A 16465-nucleotide genomic window follows, 5' to 3' on the forward strand; every position below is an offset into this window, starting at 1 on the left:
TCTATGTAACCTCCCCCCCCCCCCGCCCGGTCCTCACTTTCCACCCCACCAACCTCCATACACATTGCATCATCCTCCGCCATTTCCACCACCTACAAATGGACCCCACCCCATCTGCTTTCCGTAAAGACTGTTCCCTCCACGACTGCCTTGTCAGGTCTGTGCCCCCCAAGAACCCACCCACGCCTCCCAGCACCTTTCCCCTATGACCGCAGGAATCGCAAAACCGGCGCCCACACCTCCCGCCCCTCACCTCCATCCAAGACCCAAAGGAGCCTTCCACATCCATCAAATTTTCACCTGCACTTCCACATATGTCATTTACTGTATCCATTGCTCCTGACGCAGTCTCCTCTACATTGGGGAGACAGGATGCCTTCTCGCAGAGGGCTTTAGAGAACATCTCTGGGGCACCCGCACCAACCAACCCCACCGCCCCATGGCTGAACATTTCAACTCCCCCTCCCACTCTGCCAAGGACATGCAGATCCTGGGCCTCTTCCATCACCACTCTCTAACTACTTGACGCCTGGAGGAAGAACACCTCATCTTCCACCACGGGACCCTCCAACCACATGGCATCAATGTGGATTTCACCAGTTTCCTCATTTCCCCTCCTCCCACCTTATTCCAGTTCCAACCTTCCAACTCAGTACTGCCTTCATGACCTGTCCATCTTGCTTCCCACCTATCTGCTCCACCCTTCCCTCTGACTATCACCATTACCCCCACTTCCATCTACCTACTGCACTCTCAGCCCCAGCCCCACCCTCCCTCCCTCCCATTTATCTCTCCACTCCCAAGGTTCTCAGCCTCATTCCTGATGAAGGGCTTTTGCTCAAAACATCAATTTTCCTACTCCTTGGATGTTGCCTCACCTGCTGTGCTTTTCCAGCACCACACTCCAGATGGGATTTATCCTAGGGTTCTCTGGGAAGCCAGGGAGGAGATTGCAGTGCCCTTGGCTTTGATTTTTATGTCGTCATTGTCTGCAGCAATAGTGCCAAAAGACTGGAGGATAGCAAAAGTTGTTCCCTTGTTCAAGAAGGGGAGTAGAGACAACCCTGGTAATTATAGACCAGTGAGCCTTAGTGGGTAAAGTGTTGGAACAGGTTATAAGAGATAGGATTTATAATTATCTAGAAATGAATAAGTTGATTAGGGATAGTCAACACTGTTTTGTAAAAGGTAGGTCATGCCTCACAAACCTTATTGAGTTCTTTGAGAAGGTGACCAAACAGGTGGATGAGAGTAAAGCCATTGGTGTGGTGTATATGAATTTCAGTAAGGTGTTTGATAAGGTTCCTCACAAAGGCTAATGCACAACATACCGAGGCATGGGATTGAGGGTGATTTAGCGGTTTGGAACAGAGATTGGCTAGCTGAAAGACGACAGATGGGAAATATTCATTGTGGAGTTTAGTTACTAGTGGTGTACCACAAGGATCTGGTTTGGGTCCACTTCGGTTTGTCATTTTTATAACTGACTTGGATGAGGGTGTAGAAGGATGGGTCAGTAAATTTGCAGATGACACTAATGTCGGTAGAGTTGTGGATAGTGATGAAGGATGTTGCAGGTTCCAGAGCGACATTGATAAGCTGCAGAAGTGGACTGAGAGGTGGCAATCGGAGTTAATGCAGAAAAGTATGTGGTGATTCACTTTGGAAGAAGTAACAGGAATGCACAGTACTGGGCTAATGATAAGATTCTTGGTAGTGTAGACGAGCAGAGAGATCTCAGGTGTCCAGGAACATAGATCCTTGAAAGTTGCCACCCAGGTTGATAGGGCTGTTAAGAAGGCATATGGTGTATTAGCTTTTATTGGTAGAAGGATTGAGTTTTGGTACTATGAGGTCATGCTGCAGCTGTACAAAACTCTGCTGCAGCCGCACTTGGAGTATTGCGTACAGTTCTGGGCCCCGCATTACACGAAGGATGTGGAAGCTTTGGAAAGGGTCCAGAGAAGATTTACTAGGATGTTGCCTTGTATAGACAGAAGGTCTTACAAAGAAAAGCTGTGGGACCTGAGGCGATTTTCATTAGAGAGGAGGTTAGAGGTGACTTAATTGAGACAAAAATGATCAAAGGGTTAGGTAGGTTGGACAGTGAGAGCCTTTTTCCTCGGATGGTGATGGCTATCACAAGGGGACATAGCTTTAAATTGAGGGGTCATTGCTATAGAACATACGTCAGAGATAGTTTCTTTATTCCAAGAGTCCTAGGGGCATGGAACACACTGCCTGCAACAGTAGTAGGCTCGTCAACTTTAAGGCCATTTTAATGGTCATTGGATAGACATATGGATGAGAATGGAATAGTATAGGTTAGATGGGCTTCAGACTGGTTTCAGGGGTCGGAGCAACATCGAGGGCCGAAAGGCCTGTACTGCACTGTAATGTTCTAGCTCCATAGTGCAGGAGTCTGCCCTTTCTGCATCGTTCACAGAGATGCAAACTAAGCTGCTGCTGGAGAACCATGAACTCAGTGAAGGACAGTCTTTGGTCACGCCCAAAACCTGATGGTCTTCTAGTGCAGAGATCTGTCCACAGTCAAGTGTTGGTATTTTGGATGAGCAGAGGGATCTTGGTGTCCATGTACACAAATCTTTGAAAGTTGCCACCCAGGTAAATAGTGTGGTGAAGAAGGCATATGGCGTACTGGCTTTTATTGGTAGAGGAATTGAGTTCTGGAGTACTGAGGTCATGTTGCAGTTGTATAAGACTTTGGTGCGGCCGCATCTGGAGTATTGTGTGCAGTTTTGGTCGCCATACTATAGGAAGGATGTGGAGGCACTGGAACGGGTGCAGAGGAGGTTTACCAGGATGTTGCCTGGTATGGTAGAAAGATCGTATGAGGAAAGGCTGAGGCACTTGGGGTTGTTTTCATTGGAGAAAAGAAGGTTTAGGGGTGACTTGATAGAGGTGTATAAGATGATTAGGGGTTTAGATAGGGTCGACAGTAAGAATCTTTTTCCATGTATGGAGTCAGCTATTACAAGGGGGCATAGCTTTAAATTAAGGGGGGGTAGGTATAGGACAGATGTTAGGGGTAGGTTCTTTACTCAGCGAGTCGTGAGTTCATGGAATGCCCTGCCAGTAGCAGTGGTGGACTCTCCCTTCATTATGGGCATTTAAGCGGGCATTGGATAGGCATATGGAGGATAGTGGGCTAGTGTAGGTTAGGTGGGCTTGCATCGGCGCAACATCGAGGGCCGAAGGGCCTGTACTGCGCTGTATTCTTCTATGTTCTATGTTGCCAATTGGTATACTCCATAATCCAGGACTATGTACCAAGGGATGCGCTACTGCTGGGGGCTGAATAAGAACATAAGAAATATGAGCCGCAGTAGGCCATTCGGTCCCTCAATTGTGCCTTACCATTCAATAAGATGCTGATCTACCCCAGCCTTCAACTCCTCTTTCATGTTAATTCATCACAGCCCTCAACTCCGAGTTTTCAAAAATCTACCTCCCTCCTCTTTAAATACTTTGTGATATATTCTCCACCATTCACTGGGAGGTGTGGGGGGGGGGGGGGGGGGGGGGGAGGTTTAGAGAAATCCAGACATTCACTAACCTTTGAAAGAAATGTCTGCACCTCTTACTTTCAAATGAGTCTTCCCTTTATTCTGCAATGGTGTCCTGTAGTTGGAGAATCCCCCACGAGTAGGAATATCTTCCCAACAATCCACCCTGTCAAGCCCTTCAGAATCTGGTGTCTATCAATAAGATCACCCCTCATGCATCTAAATTCTTAATGAATGAAAGCCTAACCTGTTTAGCAGTTCTTTAAAATGTCAATCCACCACCCTCCTTATTTGTTTGGGAAAAAGGAAAAAGTCAAAGGCCCTCTTGCCACTGGATACCAAAGGGTTGGAATCTATATGAAACCCCTTGGGGTGTAGCAGAAGAAGCTTTGACATGAATGATAAATTTACATTGTAAATTTAACATGTATCTCGAAGTGTAATAAAGCAGTTCAGAATGCCACAAACTGTTCTGTAAGAAACTAAATTTCACTTTACAGAGAAGCTCAAATTTGGCATATCATTACATACCTAATGTTATGAATAAAGTATCTTTTTTGATGAAAAAGAAACAAAAATTCCAAAGTACTTACTTGAAAAATACATACCTGTTTAAGCACATCCTCAATAATTTCTTGGTAGACTTCCTGCACTGCCATTGTGACAGTCTCCTTTTCAATCCCCCTGGTAAATCTTCCTGAATTTACCAGGTCCAGAAACACCCAGACTGTGATTCCATTCTGCTGCAAAGGCTCTTGGGTGAAGAAGTCATCCAGTTCCCCTGCACACCACTCCACATTCATCTCTGTGCAGATTTTCTTCAGCAAATACTCCACCTATAGAGACAAGATTAATGGCCCTCAGACATATGTCTCAGAAAAGCAAAGCACCACCATTCAACCAGTTCTCAATGACTGAAAGGATCTCAGCTTTTTGGAATATAGTTCCATGATTGCCCTGGAAGAAATGTCAGAGTATAAATCCAAATTTATAGAATCATCGATTCCCTAGAGTGCAAAAAGAGGCCATTCAGTCCATCGACTGACCCTGTGAAGAGCATCCCACCCAGACCCAATAGAAACCAGAAAATAAAAACAGAAAAGCTAGCAGTTACTGCCCGCTGACCTGAGTGGCTTGGTAGGGTCAGTTCATAGGGTGGTTATGAGTCAACTACATTGCCGGAGTCATATGTCATAGAGTCATAGAGACGTACAGCATGGAAACAGACCCTTCGGTCCAACTTGTCCATGCCAACCAGATATCCCAACCTAATCTAGTCCCATTTGACTGCATGTGGCCCATATCTCTCTCAGCCCTTCCAATTCAGCCCTTCCAATTCATATACCCATCAGATGCCTTTTAAATGTTACAACTGTACCAGCTTCCACCACTTCCTCTGGCAGCTCATTCCACACACACACACACACAACCTTCTGCTTGAAAAAGTTGCCCCTTAGGTCTCTTTTATATCTTTTCTTTCTCACCCTAAACCTATGTCCTCTAGTTCTGGACACCCTCATACCAGGGAAAAGACCCTGTCTATTTACCCTATCCATGCCCCTCATGATTTTATAAAACTCTATGAGGTCACCCCTCAGTCTTCGACATGCCAGGGAAAACAGACTCAGCCTATTCAGCCTCTCCTGATAGCTCAAATCCTCCAGCTCTGGCAACATCCTTGTAAATCTTTTCTGAACCTTTTCAAGTTTCACAATATCCTTCTGCTTGGAAGGAGACCAGAATTGCATGCAATATTCCAAAAGTGGCCTAACCAATGTCCCGTACAGCCGCAACATGACCTCCCAACTCCCATATTCAATGCTCTACCAATGAAGGAAAGCATACCAAACGCCTTCTTCACTATCCTATCTATCTGCAACTCCACTTTCAAGGAGCTATGAACCTGGATTCCAAGGTCTCTTTTTCAGCAACACTTCCTAGGAGCTTATCATTAAGTGTATAAGTCCTGCTAAGATTTCCTTTCCAAAAATGCAGCGCCTCGCATTTGTCTAATTTAAACTCCATCTGCCACTCCTCAGCCCAATGACCCAACTGATCAACATTGTTGTAATCTGAGGTAACCATCTTCGCTGTCCAGTACCCCTCCAATTTTGGTGTCATCTGTAAACTTACTAACTATACCTCCTATATTCACATCCAATTCACTTAGCTAATTCTCCCTGTATACCATAAGATCTAACCTTGTGAGCCAGTCTCCAATGGGGAGCCTTGTCGAATGCCTTACTGAAGTCCATATAGATCACATCCATCACTCTGCCCTCATCAATCCTTTGTTACTTCTTCAAAAAACTCAATCAAGTTCATGAGACATGATTTCCCATGCACAAAGCCATGTTGACTATCCCTAATCAGTCCTTGCCTTTCCAAATATGTGTAAATCCTGTCCCTCAGGATTCCCTCCAACAAGTTGTCCATCATCGACCTCAGACTCTGCGGTCTATAGTTCCATCTCTTGTCCTTCCTACCTTTCTTAAAGAGTGGTACCATATTTACCAACCTCCAGTCTTCCGGCACCTCACCTGTGCCTATTGATACAAATATCTCAGCAAGAGGCCCAGCAATCACTTCTCTAGTTTCCCCAGAGTCCGAAGGTACACCAGACCAGGTCCTGGGGATTTATCCACCTTTATGCGTTTCAAGATATCCAGCACTTCCTCCTCTGTAATATGGACATTTTTCAAGATGTCACCATCCATTTCCCCACATTCTATATCTTCTATGTCCTTTTTCACAGTAAACACTGATGCAAAATACTTGTTTAGAATCTCCCCCATCTCCTGCAGCTCCACACAAAGGCTGCCTTGCTGATCTTTGAGGGACCTCATTTGCTCCCTAGTTACTCTTTTGTCCTTAATGAATTTGTAAAACCCTTTGGAATCTCCGTAACCCTATTTGCCAAAGCTATCTCATGAGCCCTTTTTGCTCTCCTGATTTCCCTTTTAAGTATATTCCAGTGCCTTCATACTCTACGGATTCACTCGATTTCTCCTGTCTATCCCTGACATATGCTTCCTTCTTTTTTTTGACCAAAACCTCTAGTCATTCAGCATTCCCTACACCTTTCCTTTCACCCTAACAGGAATATACTGTCTCTGGACTCTCATTATCTCATTTCTGAAGGCTTTCCATTTTCCCGCAGCCCCTTTACCTGCGAACATCTGCACCAAATCAGCTTTTGAAAGTTCTTGCCTAATACCGTCAAAATTGACCTTTCTCCAATTTAGAACTTCAACTGTTAGATCTGGTCTATCCTGTTCCATCGCTATTTTGATGTATGTCAGGCATCCGTCCTTAAAAGGTCATTCATGAACTAGATTTGTTTTTAAAACAATTGACCTTTTATTACATTTTGGCCATCAGACAGCCGTCCTCATTCATGGTTTTTATTCGATTAAAAAGAAATCCAACAGAGAATTTGAAGAAACCTCTGAAACCCAAGGACTGAGAATGTGGAACGTCCTACCACAGCAAGTGGTTGAAATCTACGGTTTTGATAAAACTTAAGGGGAAACTAGATTGGCATTTGATGGAGAAAGAATTCGATGGATACAATGATATATTTAGATGAGAGAAGATAGAGGAGTCACTTTGAGCAGGGTGTAAATACCAGCACACACTGAGCGGAGGGGTACTTTCTCTGCCATGTACTGTATGTAATCTAAGGAACATACATTTTTACCCCCAGCAGGTCAGTCTGCATTTGTGGACAGCAGAGAAAGATTCATATTTCTGGTGTATCCCTTTATAAGATTGGAGGATTTTAAACACGAATAATAATTAAAAATTAGAGAATAAAGAGAAAGGAAAGGAGGGTGAACATCTAAAAGCAAACTAACAAAGATACAAAGTAAAATTATGTTGAAGGTAGGAACAAAACAAGAATTTTTTGCATCGCCACCACTTTGGAGGTGGTGGTTAGACTCTCCTGCTGGAGATTGCTTAGCACTTAATGTGCAGTATGAACATTACTTGTCATTTAATCAAGTCAAGCATGACTATTAAAACTTCAATCAAATAGATATTGCATGTGCATGCAAATAATTAAACACTAACAACAGCTAGGTTAAAGTTTTTAAGTATTTTTTAGTCACAAACGAAGTGCCTCAACAGCTACAGGAAGTGTGGTTTCAGAAAGCTGCATTAACTCGCGATCTCAGTTGGTTACAACACAACCAATTTCCGCATGGTACCCGTTTCAAAAAGTGCAAAACTGGTTCAAATCCAAAGCAGAGAGTGAAAACAGACTTGGATCTCAAAAAGCTCGTACCAAAATTTGAAACACTACAAATCATTTTCACAACCTTCAAAATTACCTTTGACTTCAAGTACGTTATGAAAATCATCTGTAAATACATTTAGAAATTCCTTAAACTGGAAATCCCACTTAGTGTTGTTCTCCAAAACATTACATGTACTATATTTAAAAGTTGAGAAATGGTGATATCAGCAAGGCAGAGAAATTCGATGAAATTTTAAATGGTAGGTTAAGTTACGAGACAAAGCTAATTGGGCTGAACAACTTTTCTTCTTCCAGTCAGAAACTGTCTCTTGGAGCTGTACAGGCCAGAGAGTCATAGTTGTGGACCCTGGTTATATATTGACTTTTGCTCAGCCAAGTTGTTGGCAAAGACAAAATACCGGGCTGATTTTCCAAGTCCAGACAGCAGGCTGAAAGTTACATCCACAATCTCCTGATACAATCAGCTGATGGTGAGGCTCTTCAAGTAAACCTCGAAAATTAATTCCTTTGCTTTCTGCTTTTGGGCTGTAGGAGACCGGAGATAAACCAGCCAGGATCCCCAGTCTCTCGTGATCCCTGATAGTAAAAGTGTACATGCACTGTGGGGTAAAGAGGGGTCAGGCTGACTTGTACTATCCGTCAAACTGCCACCTAGTTTCTGGTTTGATATACTCAGAATGGTCCCTGGGCCGGAGTAGTAAAAGGTGCCTTTGTGGTATCCGTGTGGTAGTGTACTCCAGCATAGATCAGGAAAGTCAACAGGAGTCAAGTGCAACAAGATAAAGGAAGAGTTACATTTATATTGTACTTTTAATGGCCACTGGTATCCTTAAGCATTTTACAGCCAATAAAGTACTTTTGAACAGTAGTCACAGATATTGTAAGAAATGTAGCAACCAATTTGCACAAAGCAAGTTTCTGCAAACAGCAATGCAATAATAAACCTGATTTTAATGATGCTGATTGAGGCATAAATATTGTCCAAGATACAGGGATATGACTTCTCCAAAAGACTACTCTTCTCCAAAATAGTACCATGGAATCTTTTACATCTACCCAAGTATTCGGTCTGGGTCTCAGTTTAATGTCATGTCCAAAGCCCAGTACATCTGTTAATGCAGCACTCCCTCAGCACTGCACTGGGCTGTTAGTCTTCAATTTTTTTTCCTGTGCAAGGCCTCAATTGAGACATAAACCTAGAATCTCATGACTCAAAGGCAACTGTTGAACCAACTGAGCCTGGCTGTCATTATTAGCTTCAGCAAAACTCAAGTCACTCTCATCGTCAAAAACCAAATGAAAAGCTATGCGTACCATTTTCTCAAGCAGCACAGGAAACCACAAGTATGCGCAAACAAAGAATTTTATTCCAGAATCAAAATGCCCAAAATGCAGTTGTTTTTCAGAATTATTTTAATAAAGTGCAAAACATATAAACAATGCTAAAACCAACAGACCTATAATATTCAATATTATGGTACTCAAATTCAGCATTAAATGTTACTTACTTCACCTCTGTTCAAGTATTCAATAAGCATGCCCACCTTCTATGTGGCACGTTTACATTAAGTAACGTGACATATCTGCAACAGACATGCACATTACATACTTAGGTTAAAGAGTAAACAGTTGCAAATATGGTCTCAATTGTAGATTATTCTGTTCAGTAATCTACAAGATCCATTTGGTGCCAAAATTCATATAAAGAAAATATTGCTGCCAATCCAACATGATAACTCCCTTCCAGATGATACACATTAGAACTCTGGGGGTGTAATTGAAACTAAAATGTGGGGGAAATTTCTTTGGCGAAAGTAAGAAAAACTTGCCTTTCGTGACCACCTGTCTTTTACAGTACTTCCGAAGTGTAATTACTGCTGTAATGTAGGAAACACAGCAGCCAGTTTGTACTTAATAAACACTCACAAACAGCAACATGATAATGACCAGAAAATCTGTTGTGTCTCATTTTGATTGAGGGATAAATTTGGTCACGACACAGAGGAAACTACCCAGCTCTTCTTCAAAATAGTGCCATTGGATCCTCCTCAGTAGGCAAATAGAGTTTTAGATTAATGCCTGATCAGAAAGATGGCACCTCTGACAACTCAGCACTCAATACTGCAATGAACCGCCATGAAGATTTCTGTGCAAACACCTCAACTTGGTTTATTCAGTGGACATCAAAGAATGAATATTGTCCCCCTTACACACAGATACACAAAACAAAATTATAATCTGTTGGGGACTTTGACCTTTAGTACATAAGATTAATCTTAACTAAGGCTTGCTCCATGCAAATGTTCATACTAATCTGGTGCAAGAGGAGGCCATTCAGCCCCTCTTTGCCATTTCAATAAGATTGTGACTGATCTGAACATGGCCTCAAATTCACATTTCCACCTCCCCCCGATCAGCTTCAAAAGAATGACAGGATTATTGTGGTGCAGAATAAGACCATGCAGTTGTATCTGCATAGTATCGCTCAGCATTTAACTTCATGCCTTAACAAGCATGAACCCCGTACACTGTTTCTTTTTAAATAATCATCCACACCTTCTTGAATGCCTCAGTCGCATTTGGCTTTCCACCACACTTCCAGGCAGTGTATTCCAGACCCTGAACTCCTGGCTGAAAGAAAAGGCTTCTCTCACCTCTCCTTTGCTTCCTTTGCAAATCACTTTCAAACTATGCCCTCTGGATCCCAATCCATTACAAGCAGGATATAGCTTATCCAGAACTGTCATGACTCTATCAGACCTCCTCTCCATGGAAAACAGTCCCAACAATTTTCAATCTATTTCTCATTACTGAAGTGCATCATCCCTAAAACCATTCTCATAAACATCTTCTGCACTCTCTCCAATGCATTCACATTCCCTTCTATAGTGAGAGGTCTAGAACTGTACACAGTACTCCAGCTGAGCTGTAATCAGTGTCTAATATAACCTGGTCATTATAACCTCCCTGGTCTTATAATACAGCCTATCGCAGCCCATAATTATGAAGTCTAGATTATTATGTATTATTAGTAGCTCTATCTGTCCTACCACCATTATTGACTTAAGTACATATACACCCAGGACTCTCTGCTCCTCCATGCCCTTTCGAATAGCACTGTTTGCATTATCTGGGCCCTCCACGTTCTGTGTGCCAACCAGCACACCAAGATTCAGATTTTTTTAATATATGTGAGAAAAAAATTAGGGTCCCAAAGCCAACCCCCAGGTAATGCAATGACAAACATTTGCCCAGCCTGAAAAATACTCATTATCCATTACTCAGGAGTTATACAGTCATAGAGCTGTACAGCATGGAAAGAGACCCTTCAGTCCAACTCATCTGTGCTGACCAAGTATCCTAAATTAATCTAGTCCCATTTGCCAGTATTTGGCTCATATCCCTCCAAACCTTTTCTATTCACATATCCATCTAGATGCCTTTTAAATGTTGTAGTTGTACCGGGCTCCACCACTTCCTCTGGCAGCCCACTCCATACATGCAACACTCTCTACATGAAAACGTTGCCCCTTAGGTCCCTTTTAAATTTTTCCACTCTCCCTTAAACCTATGCTCTCTAGTTTTAGACTCCAGTACTCCAGGGAAGCGACCTTGACTATTCACGCCCCTCAGGATTCTAAAAAGGTCACCCCTCAGCCTCCGATGCTCCAGGGAAAACAGCCCCAGCCTATTTGACCGCCTCTTATAGCTCAAACCCTACAACCCTGGCGACATCCTTGTAAATCTTTTCTGAACTCTTTCAAGTTTCACAACATCCTTCCTAAAGCAAGGAGACCAGAACTGAACACAGTATTCCAAAAGTGGCCTCACCAATGTCCTGTACAGCCACAAAATGACCTCCCAACTCCTATACTTACTGTGCTGATCAACAAAGCCAAGCATACCAAACACCTTCACCAATCTACCTACCTGCAGCTCTACTTTCAAAGAACTAAGAACCTGCATTCCAAGGTCACTTTGTTCATTTCCTATTCCTGTCACATTTGTGCTCATGATGCTGCTGTTTCTATTACCCCATGACCTAAATCTTCTCTCAATGTCTGTTGTGTGGCACTATATTGAATGTCTTTTGGAAGCCAATGGACACCATACTAACAGCCTTCCCTTCGTCAACCCTCTCTGTTACCTCTTCAAATAACTCCAGCAAGTTAGTTAAACAGGATTTCCCACACCTGAAAAATGTGTTGCTGGAAAAGCACAGCAGGTCAGGCAGCATCCAAGGAGCAGGAGAATCGACGTTCTTCAGGATTTCCCACAACAAACTCTTCCAAATCAATCGCATTTTCCCTGTGATTAATCCCGAATAATTATTTCGAGAAGTTTCCCCACCACTGAAGTTAACCTGGTTTATGACTGACTGGACCCATCTCGCAACTTTTTTTAAACCATAGGTGTAATATTTGCAATTGTCCTGTACTCAAGCAGCAAATCCAGGGAATGCTGAAAGATCATTGGCAATGCCTCTACAATTTCCATTCTAACTTCCTTCAGTATCTTTAAATGCGTCTTATCTGGTCCAAGTGTCTCATCAACTTTAACTACTGATAGCTTATCTGGTATTTATTGGTGTAATACGGGTTAAGGTCAAAGGGGACCCTGAAGACCAAGTACTTTTGAATAATCCCTGACTGTTTAAGAACATAATCTTAGATTCTTGATTAACAGGAGACTCAATTTACCTTTTGAAGTATTTAATGAAAATGTTCCTACATCTCGAAGTCATCTTTAAATGTCCATGACAGTATGGAAAGTTTAATGCTATTTTAATTATTCTTTGTTCTGTTGCCTCTATAAAGGCAACACGTGGTTTATTTTTCACAGAATGAGTTCTTTCATGCCACTCTGGACTTTCCCAATAAAACATAGCCGATTTCAATTGCTAATCAATATAGGATTGCAGGCAGTCAAATGGCGAAAGAAATGAAGTTCACTTTTTGGCTACAACCCATGTAACTGGATGCAAATTGCTTAAAGTGCTATCTCCATAAAAATTCTATACTTTTGTCCCCTGCACAAGAATTAAAATATACTTGAGTTGGGGCAACAGCTGACTTTGTGGAGCAGAAACATTAAAAATAGTGTGAGCTGGAAAGTGGGTGAGGGGTGGAAATACACAAGTACATGTGGTGGCAGCATACGTGAACTAGAGGAGAGAAATGAAAGTGAATGAAAACTGTAATTTCCCACTGCAACCTTAGGAATGTTACAAACATTTTTATGCAGGAGTATGTGTAGTGGTCATAATGTAATTACGTTGGTAATGATAAATGCTGAGTGAGCTGAGAGGTCATAAGAAAGTCATCTGGAGAATTCCACTCCAAGACTTCTAGGGAAAACCCAGAAGCTATGACCTTTTTGGGGGAACAAAGTTCAAGTTATTTTAGCAGGCGGTATATGTTTAAGGCACTGTATGAATGCAGTTCCTCACTGCAACCAAACATTGTGGACTAATGCAATGGCAGAATGAGGGGGAAGTGGGAAGGTGGGCAGAAAGTCAGGTTAGCTGGCAGTGGAGTCGCTAACTCTGGTTTAACCTGGTCCTACAGATGTGATAGTATGATATTTGATCACCTGATATTCAATCATGTGTCAGCTCGTAATGCCGAATCATGAGATTTGATGACATGACCGTTGTCCATTGGAAATGCTGTTGAATTGAAATTAGTTGAGTCGACATCTCCAAACCCAAAATAATATTCTTGACTTTATCAATTGTGAGACAAATATCAATTTATAAAACAAGAACAAAAAAGCTGAGAGAGATTAGGATGAATGAAGTTTGAATAAAAAAACACTTCTGTGATGTTTCTACAGAATGAGAAACTGATGTAAATACTGAATCACAAAAATGTCATTGAACTAAGTAACATCTAACTAAAGTTTTTGTACAGTTTTGACAGTTTTTGTAATAAACAGCAATTTAATAATTAACTTCAATGCAATACCCAATTCAATTCACTGACTCGCACATGTAATCCTCTGAAGCGGAATCCTCAGAGTTAAGCACCAGAGCTGCCTGACTCCAAGAACAAACCACAAAAACACACATGACAAGCCAACACAAACTCTGCCTTGCACCAATATGTATTTCTCCCTGCTAGTTTATGATTCTCTCTTGCTCATTCTCTCCAGTTTTTGTTTCCTCTTCTCTTTCTCCAACTTGAGCTGTTGTCTCTCACTCTCTCTCCATTTGTGCACGTGTCTCTCTTTATTCCTGTATCTGTTTGCTTCACTATCCCTACTCATGGTGGTGTGACGGAACCAGCTTATTAGGAAAAAAATTGTTGCAGGAACACAAATCCAATTTTGGAGAAGCGTCCATTTAGATACAAGTAGCACAATACTACTTGCATAAACTTCTCTAACATTTCAAAATTTTTGACATAAGGATTTTTCATATTTTTGGATGGAACATGGGTGTTGTCAATCACTTGTTGCCCATCCTTAACTGAAGCTTGAATCGAGTAGCTTTCTAGTCCATTTCAAAGGACAGTTAAGAATCAGCCACATTACTGTGGGTCTGGAATCACATGTAGGCCAGACCAGGTAAAGATGGCAGATTTCCTTCTCCAAAGGATATTAGTAAATTAGATGGGGTTAGCTTTACAGTTAACATTATGGAGTCCAACAATCAATTCCAGAATTATTAATTTAATTTCGATTCCACCAGCAGCCACTGTGACCCTCTGAACTATTAACCCAGAGTCATTACCACTAAGCCACCACTTCCATAAAATCATTCAGGATTAACCCTTTAAAGAAGTCAGTCTGATCTGCAAGTGACCAGATTTGCTAAGAACAATTTATGTCTTAAAAATGAACTAAGTTACATGTACCAAACATAACACAACAAAATAATAAATGTGTTTTCTTACCTGAAAGGAAAATTATCATAAAGAATCTTTGAGTAATAGCAATACATTGGAAAAGAAGTGGAGATAGGATTACATGTTTTTTGGGTTGGGTGAGGATGTAGCATCTCCTCTCTGTTGCGTTTAATTACTTCTTGTGGTTACAAAGCACTCCTTTACAAAATCATTTGCAAAGCCCTCTGAAGGAAAAGCACATTGTTAAGATTAGGACTTGGACAAAATGCTACAAGTATGAGATCTGTCCCAGCACTTTGGTACCTCAAATAAGATAAAAGTGCAATGCAAAACCTAAATTGCATTGCACTTTTAGGCTGCAAAAAGCAATGACAATTCAGATTAAAAAAGTATTTCTCGTTTCACTAAGCAAAACCTAAATTGACAACAATAACATGTCGAGGACATTCAATGTAGAAAAACATCTGAGCAGACTTTACTGAGGCATTATCTGAGTAAAAACAGACAATAGACAATCGGTCAGAGGCGGCGACATTTGAAGGTGTGACCAAAAGCTTATTGAGAGAAATGGCTTTTAAGGAGGTTCTTAAAAGAGGGAGGGGGAAGTGGAAAGGCAGCACGATTTAGGAAGAGTTGCTCAAAGTACAAGATAGTGGTTGAAGTTGTGGCTGTCAATGGTGGGTAAACAGGAAGATGAATGCACATGAAATCTAGCATTATACAAGGTCCCAAAACATTCCTGCTGATTGTTGTTTTGTTGCAGGACAGACAGTAACCCCTCTCTAGAGTTCTTAAACAAGTTCATTTAATTCTGAAGGAAGCCTAGAGCTTTTAATGCTTCTATCAACAGTTGTAGATGAAGACAACTGAGCCTCCTTTAAAACAGATAACGTTCTTTGTGAATGTTATAAAACTGAACAGTATAGATTTTACTTGGGATAAGACCTTATTCTGATTTCAGTTCTGTTGCAACAGTCTCCAATAAAATTCAGTTTTGGCAGGGGAGGATGAAATCCTAGGTGTGGCTGTCCTATAAACACAAGTTTGATAGTTCTGTATACCCTTGTTGTATCAGAAGGGAATCAACTATTTAGTTTGCTTCATAGAAAAGTCAACAGTCTTCTTCTGGTCAATACAAATTTCAAAACAACCCCACAATAAGGGAAAGCATGAATTACATTCCCACACAATTCACTCTACAATCAACCATGAAAAAAAAATACTCAGACAGGATTCTAGCGTGATTACATTTCCATAAAGAAAGAAACAAAAGCAAAGAATGCTGGAGAAACTCAGGTCTGGCAGTATCCACAGCGAGAGAGAAACAGACTTAACATTGAGAGTCTGATATAAGATTGATACAGCATTGTTCACGATCTTTCAGCGTATCTTCTATGTGCTTTATAAACAAAATGCTTTTGCAGAGATGGCACTGCTGCAATATCGATTGTCAGGAAATATTTCATCATGAACAGTGACAGACAATTTGTCAATTGTGCACCTAACAATAATGCACATAACAATTGCATAAACAGCAATGAGACAATCCACCAATTTTACGTTTTGATCAAAGGGTACTGGCCAGATCTTTGTTAGATCTCCTACAGCTCTTCTTTAAAATAGAGCCATGAAATTTTTATATCCAGCTGAGAGCAGGTGAACACATGCTTTAACAGCTCTTCCAGGTGATGTCACTTCCATGAGTGCAGCTCTTTGTACGGTCCAGAAGTGTTGAAAAGTGTGGCGCTAAAGAAAAGCACACAGGAATGATGAAGAGCTTATGCCCGAAACATCAACTCTTCTGCTCCTCGAATGCTGCCTGACCTGCT

At 41.5% G+C, this 16465-nt stretch overlaps 1 protein-coding gene across 1 annotated transcript in view; it reads right to left on the reverse strand.

The window, feature by feature from the left end:
- The window catches only part of def6a (DEF6 guanine nucleotide exchange factor a), a 151966-nt gene that overhangs the window by 29485 nt on the left and 106016 nt on the right, over nucleotides 1-16465 (reverse strand). Inside the window, exon 4 of the mRNA XM_043716901.1 lies at nucleotides 4136-4363. Coding sequence (XP_043572836.1) covers nucleotides 4136-4363 — 228 coding nt within the window. The remainder of the gene's footprint in view (nucleotides 1-4135; nucleotides 4364-16465) is intronic.

This window comes from Chiloscyllium plagiosum, chromosome 26, assembly GCF_004010195.1.
Source record: "Chiloscyllium plagiosum isolate BGI_BamShark_2017 chromosome 26, ASM401019v2, whole genome shotgun sequence".
Taxonomy (NCBI): Eukaryota; Metazoa; Chordata; class Chondrichthyes; order Orectolobiformes; family Hemiscylliidae; genus Chiloscyllium; species Chiloscyllium plagiosum.